The sequence below is a fragment of the Cheilinus undulatus genome, linkage group 19 (genome assembly GCF_018320785.1).
Source record: "Cheilinus undulatus linkage group 19, ASM1832078v1, whole genome shotgun sequence".
In the NCBI taxonomy this organism is placed as follows: Eukaryota; Metazoa; Chordata; class Actinopteri; order Labriformes; family Labridae; genus Cheilinus; species Cheilinus undulatus.
In genome coordinates this window covers 5,144,732-5,151,964 of record NC_054883.1, presented here as the reverse complement: position 1 = coordinate 5,151,964, position 7,233 = coordinate 5,144,732, and the positions used below count along the sequence as shown (strand labels likewise).

At 39.3% G+C, this 7,233-nt stretch overlaps 1 protein-coding gene across 1 annotated transcript; it reads right to left on the bottom strand.

Moving 5' to 3' along the window:
• Positions 1-5,630: 5,630 nt before the first annotated feature.
• Positions 5,631-7,156, bottom strand: LOC121527654 (gastrula zinc finger protein XlCGF7.1-like). Its single transcript, XM_041814678.1, has 2 exons — positions 7,148-7,156; positions 5,631-6,952 (listed from the first exon to the last, which is right to left on the bottom strand). The coding sequence occupies exons 1-2, from the start codon at positions 7,154-7,156 to the stop codon at positions 6,002-6,004; spliced, it is 960 nt and encodes a 319-aa protein (XP_041670612.1). The 3' UTR covers positions 5,631-6,001.
• Positions 7,157-7,233: the final 77 nt, after the last annotated feature.

Sequence of the window (7,233 nt, the reverse complement as noted above, 5' to 3'; positions counted from 1 at the left end):
AGCCTTAACAGCTCCCTGCTCACTGGAAATGTCCCACAGTCCTTTAAACATGCCGTAGTCCAACCCTTATTAAAAAAAAAAAAAAAAACGCCTTCGATCCACAACCTCCAAACAATTACTGACCCATTTCAAAACTTCCGTTCCTCAGCAAAGTCTTAGAGAAAGCAGTCCTCAGTCTTTTCCTTCCATACCTTAACAATAACAACATCTTTGAAAAATTTCAGTCAGGTTTTCAGGCTCACCACAGTACAGAATCCGCTTTGTTGAGGGTCACCAATGATCTTCCCCACAGTTCTTGTCCTCTTAAGCTAGGTGTACACTGAGCGAACGTCATCTCACACTGTGCGACTGAATCATTTACGACGCACGATCATCGCGCACGAGTTGTGTGCTCACACTGTACAATCCAATGGTTGTGCGCGACCTGAGTGCTCACACTGTGCGACTGAAGTCGGGACGGACTGTGACAGAAACCCACAGAGATTCCTTTTTAAAAAGACTCACACACTCACCGTGAAGTGTCTCCATTCATTTTCTCTCTCCCCCCTCTATCTCTCCTGTTCTCTCTCCTTGTCTCACTCTCTCTCCTTCTCCGACTACCTCTCTTTATCCCACACACACAAACATCATCACCTCAGGTCCGCGGAGAGAAATGGGCCTATGTCCTGCTCGTTTATTTACTTTATCATAGCAGGATACGTTAGAAAGTCATTCCAGCCATTGTCATGGTAATTTTGGACATTGTCTGACAGTTTACAAAGAAAAACAATCCCCCAAAGTTGTTTATTCTGCTCACATTTCTGCTCTCATCATGAAGTGTCTGGAGTCGTACGACCAAAATATCAAACATGCCAGAAATCCTCACGACCAGTTGGGAGCAGGTCGTGAGGTCATACGACGGCCTGTGGTCTGCCGTCATATGCCCCTGTACACAGCACAAGAAATGACGCCTGATCTGACTGAGAGTCCATGACTCCCAACTCCAAATTTGTGGCTGAATCGCAGGAAAATCTCACAGTGTACACCCGGCTTTAGACCTCAGTGGTGCCTTTGACACAGTAGATCACAACACACTTATCCACCGTCTGCAGCACTGGGTTGGAGTTTCAGGGCCCACACTAAACTGGTTTCAATCCTACTTCACAAATAGAACTTTCTCAGTTTCACTCAACAACTCTTCATCCACCTCAGCCCCTCTATCATGTGGGGTTCCCCAAGGTTCAGTCCTGGGGCCCCTCCTGTTCTCCATCTACATGCTTCCCTTAGGAAAAATTTTTCAGGGACACAACATTTTATTTCACCTCTATGCGGATGATAACAGTTATATCTCCCCCTTCAACCAAATGACCAAATTGGACCCACTTCCCTTACTAACTGCCTGGAGGATATCAGGGCATGGATGGCTGATCATTTCTTACAGTCAAATGAAAACAAAACAGAGGTCATCATGTTCCATCCCTCCAGCTCCACTAACATTACAGTATTGTCACTTGGTCAGCTATCAAATCACATCACATCTCATGCTAAAAACCTAGGAGTAGTTTTTGACAGTCACCTGAAATTTGACAAGCAGATTAGCACAGTCATCAAATCCGGTTTCTTACAACTCAGGATCATTTCCAAGATTAGGACATTCATTACACACAATGACTTAGAGAAAGTCATCCATGCCTTGATATCCTCCAGACTTGACGACTGCAATTCACTTTAATTCAGCATCAATCAGTCTTCTATTCACCGTTTACAACTTGCTCAAAATGCTGCTGCACAACTCCTCTGTAGATGTAAAAAACAAGATCATATCACACCCATATTAGCATCCCTACATTGGTTACCAGTTCAGTACAGAATCCCAAACAAAATACTCCTGTTTGTGTTAAAGCCCTCCATGACTTAAGTCCGAGCTACATCAAAGAACTTTTAACACCCTACAGTACAGCTAGACCCCTCAGATCATCAGATCAAGGACTATTAACCATCCCACAATCACACCGTACACTTGGAGACAGGGCTTTTTCAGTAGCAGCTCCAACACTCTGGAACAACCTACCATCACATCTACGATCAGCTGACTCTGTGGACTGCTTCAAAAAATACTTAAGGCGCATTCACACCAGAGCTGTTTGGTCCGCTTTAAATGAACTCTGGTCCGTTTCCCTGGATAGTCCTGTTTGGAGTGGAGTGGTGTGAAAGCTCACACGAACTCTGGTGCAGACCAAACAAGCGGACTCCAGTCCGCCTGAAAACAGGGGGTCTCGGTCCGCTTCCAAACGAATCCTGGTGTGGTTTGTTTGAGGTGTGAAAGCAAAGCAGACAAACGTGTGAACCAAAGACAGGAAGTGGCATAAAGCATAATGATAAAACGATTTATATGTGATTTAATACACTCAAATAAATACATGTTGGTACCTCGCTTGGTGTCTGTGTATCCATGGCAACACGTCGTAGTCCACACTGATTTATTCGTCTCGTGTAATGAACGACTTTTTGGACAGCTCGCCGCCTCGCTGACTGCTCCTTATGCCCCAGTGCAAGAGCAGAAACCCCAAGACAACGTAAATTCTGTTTTTTCATTTTTTCAAAAAAAAATGGTGGAAGGAGTTTCGTCTTCTTCTTAGTCGCCGTTTGTTCATGGTGACAGAGCCCCTAGTGGGGGCTTACCACCTTAAAACCTTAAAATTAAGACATAAAACAGCCACAAATAATCACAAAAGAGCCACATGTTGAGTATTGCTGGTTTACAGTTTTAAATCCATTATAGTATAAGCATGTATTTGGAAGTGTGTTATGAAAAACAGACAATCTGAGGCAGGGTCAGTGACAAACAAGGGTTGGCAAGATGAAAAAAAAATCCCAAAAACTTGTTTTAAAGCATGCATTTTGTTTGTAAGAATGTAAATTTTGTATTTTGGTTGGTTTCAGGTTCTTTGAAATACAGTTTTTACATGTTTTATCAAAAAGTTAGACTAAAATGAGCTGAAAATGTTAAATGGTATAACCATAACATAATTGCCTAAATACCTATGCTGTATTCAAAGGTACTCATGTAAACAACTAACTCACCCTCAAATACCACATGAAAATAGATTTTATCCAAGAACCTTTAATTTAAATTTGATGCATTTTTGTAATACTGAGCTGGGGACATGTGCCTAAAAAATCTCTATTTTCAAAATAACTGGTGGCAAAGTTTGCAACAAAGGTTAAAAACCATTTGATCCCTTTGTGATAGAATAGTTCTTTCCATGGCATATTCATTTTTCTGTACATTTTAATTAAAAATAGTGGTTACACCACCTGACCATGTTGTTCTTATACAGTAAAAGACCATGTTTGTTGAAGAATTTGACATTTACATCACATATTCAAAAAGATCAACTGAACTTATGTTATGTATTTGTTTATTCATTTGTTTATTTATTGACAAATTTATCTGACAACAAAAATAGTTGGCTTGAACTCACGTTTTCTGGTGTGATCAGAGAAAATCACATACAGAATCACTAACATAGGACAGCCCCCGCAGGGCCAACATGCACCAGGAACGTGTCTGACTAGTACTGAGGATGCAGACATAGGCTGTGTCTAAAACCACACACTCATTCACTCCCTATCCACTATATAGTGGGCAGCATATAGTGGACTATAAAGTGGACAACTGCAGAAATGATTTTCCGACACTGCAATGACATCATCGCAGTCTCACAATTAAAATGTTTAGCAACTGCTCGTAGATTTCCATGACAACAGCTGAGGATCAAAATTAACAACAGAATTTGACTTTGAAAAAAGTTGACTTTAGTGACAAAAAGTAGGAATTTTGTGTGTAATATCACTTATTTTTGCATAAAGATGACGTTCTCATGTCTTGTAATCCGCATAGGGGGAAAGAGTTACTTCATTTTATATCCTTATCATTTTCTTACAGGTTAGATCATTTGGTTAAAACCAACTTAAAAAACAAAAAAAACTTAAAACCTTTTTATACGTGTTCCTGTGCTCCTCTCATTTGTCCGTCATGTTTGAGAGCAGCAATCACAATGCATGATGGTAAATATTGCTGAGCTATTGACCACTGGCTATTCACTGCTCCTCACAATGCATTGTGGGATAGAATGAGTGTACTATATAGTGAATAACACTGCTCACTCAGAATTCAGACCCCACTAAAAAAATGGCGTATTCAGAGCTAAGTTAGCTTTGATGTCTAGATGACCAATTAAAAGAGTGTGCACTGTTAGTTTCAGTTTCATGAGTGATGCTTTGCTATTTTCTCTCACTAAAGTGCCTTTGTGTGTAATATTTCAAGTTATTTCATGACTGTAATTTTTGACATCTGTATCTGTACTGATCTTGTCTTTTCCTATAGAAACCACACACACATAAACACATGTACACATAATTTCCTACATGTACTGTTGTACACCCTGTGAGGACTTTAATACATCTTCTAACTGGGACACCTGGCTCAATCCTGATTTGACCAGTCAGAACAGTGGTGGGAGGTGATTTCTGGAACCTGAGTTTGAAAGAAGCCATAGTCAGCCGTTCTTTCTTTTAGTCTCTGTGGTGCAACCATCAGTGACACAAGGTATGACATGATAGACTTGACACCATAAACTTAGAATTTGCACCTAACCCCAACAGCTTACTGAAGTCTCGTCACATCACCTATAAGTGCAGCTTCTAAACTAGTGGACTAGCATGAGCACTCTACTTGGACTAAGAGATGGTTCTGACAAAGTTCTCCTGTAATACACAAAAATAAGAGATTGGTTAGATGTATCCCATGAGACTGGGGAAAACTATTTAAGTAATCAAGATACTAACGGTTTTTCTTAAGCCATTCCATTTTGCTCCCACTCTGCACTGTAGCTTTTTATTTATTTATGTATTTTTTTTTTTTTTTTTAGCTGTTTTAAAAAACTTTTTATGTGTGTTTTATCTTTTTTGGATTTTATACATACAAAGTTCAGACAAATGACACTAGGGATATGTCAATCTTGTGTGGGTCTTATTTACTGTTTTTAATCACCTTTTACGTGCTTTGTTTAAAATGTTTTCATTGTGTTTCTTTTTCCCTTTGTCAATGTATTTTAATGACCTGTGTGAAGCACTTTGAATCGCCTTGTTGCTGAAATGTGCTATACAAATAAACTTGCCTTGTCTTGCCTTGCCTTTAGAGGATCCCTGACTTATCTTACTTCAAGACTGAACAAATTCATATTGACCTTTCCCTTTCAAATAACATGTTTTATCAAGAATGAAGAAAAATTCAACATCAGTGGATTCAGCTAGCACATAATATGAGACTATTTTAAAATTATTTGAAAATTTTGAGCCAAATACCTTATTTCATAATTTTTCCTCATTGTTAATGCACAGCTATGGGGCAGTTTAAGGACAGTGTGTTAATGTCAGAAAGCAATGTGTCTCCACTCTGGCCCTGCCCAATAAAGCCTTGCCCTGAAGGTTCAAAAACTTTCTAGAGGTCTAAGTCCATCATGCAGTCACATACAGTTCTAAATCTAGTTGCATGTTTATTCCAACTATATTCCAACAGATAAAGTGTTTAAATAGAATAGACTCTAACTTTGCTTTACATGGACTTTAATTTAATATTTATCAACAAAGACTATTTCAGTACCTAAAAAAAGCAAATACAAACAAATACGTCTTTGCACAGCTCCATTTTATAACAAATATTATTCCAAGAAACATTAGAGCAGAAGTCTTTGTTATAATAGTGACCAAGATCCAACATTAATCCTCAATGAACTCAACACTTAACATTTAACAGAGCTAAGAAGTGGAAACACAAATAAAATACAGGAATAAAAGCAAAATTTCAATCACTGAGATGCTTCTTCTTAGCTACAAAGATGAAATAACATCTTATTCTGGATTTCCACTGCTCATGGCAACACACTTGTGATTTTTGAAATGCACTAGATATGTGACACTTCGATCACAAACATTTTAACTAAAAGGAACCACTATGTTACTTCTCCCCTGTGTGGACACTCAAGTGTCTCTTTAGATTTCCTTGTTTAGAAAATCCTTTACCACAGACTGAACAGCTAAATGGTTTCTCCCCAGTGTGGATACTCAAGTGGTTCTTCATATTTCCTAGGTGAGAAAATCCTTTGCCACAGACTGAACAGCTAAATGGTTTCTCCCCTGTGTAGCCATTTGAGTGAGTCTTTAGATCGCCTTGTTGTGAAAATCTTTTGCCACAAACTGAACAGCTAAATGGTTTCTCCCCTGTGTGGACACTTGAGTGTGACTTCAGATCGCCTTGTTGTGAAAATCTTTTACCACAAACTGAACAGCTAAATGGTTTCTCCCCTGTGTGGACACTTGAGTGTCTCTTCAGATGGCATTGTTGTGAAAATCTTTTACCACAAACTGAACAGCTAAATGGTTTCTCCCCTGCGTGGACTCTGATGTGCTGTTTTGTTAGACACTTTCTTTTACAAAATGAGGAACTAAATGGTTTCTCTTCTGTGTTATTTTTTTTGTTTTTCTGCCCTTTTTTCTTCTGTCCAAAGTTGTGAGCACATTTAGAGGAGGTAACTGATGCACTTCCACTGTTAGAATTGTTATCACTTACAGCTGTGTCATTGTCTTGTAGATGGATTAAACCTTCCTGAGGTCCATTACTATCCCCCCAATCAGCATTGTCATCAGTCTCAGATCCAGAAAGCTGTGAGGTCTTGTCAGGAGTAACTGGCTGTAAATGAGACTCTGGATTAAAGTCTCTGTCTGCTTCTGATCCTCTACAGTCCTCTTCTTCTGTCTCTCTCTTCTCTTCACTTTGGTGGTCATCAAACTGAGAGGATTGAGGTTTCTCTCCATCCTCTTCTTCACTCTTCACAGAAAAAGAATTGAATGTGCACGCTTTGGTATCGGGCTCCTCTGCTCCTTCAAGCTGAGCTCTCACCTGACTGATCTACAGTTCCTCTTGTTCCTCTTTAATGTGTGCTGGTTCTGGTGACTCCTCCTGGTTCAGACTGGAGCTCCTCTTCTGCTGCCTATGGAGAAACTCTTCTTTTGTCACAATCAGCTGCTGGACATCTGTGGAGAAAAAACAACACACAGCTTTCTAAATATAGTAACTGTAACAGTAAAACAGTAATAGCTCTACCTTCTGCATAGTAGAGATGTGTAGTACATTTTGTAAATGAGTGGATATTTGGAAGTCATTTCAAATAACTTTTTTTCCATTTGCAT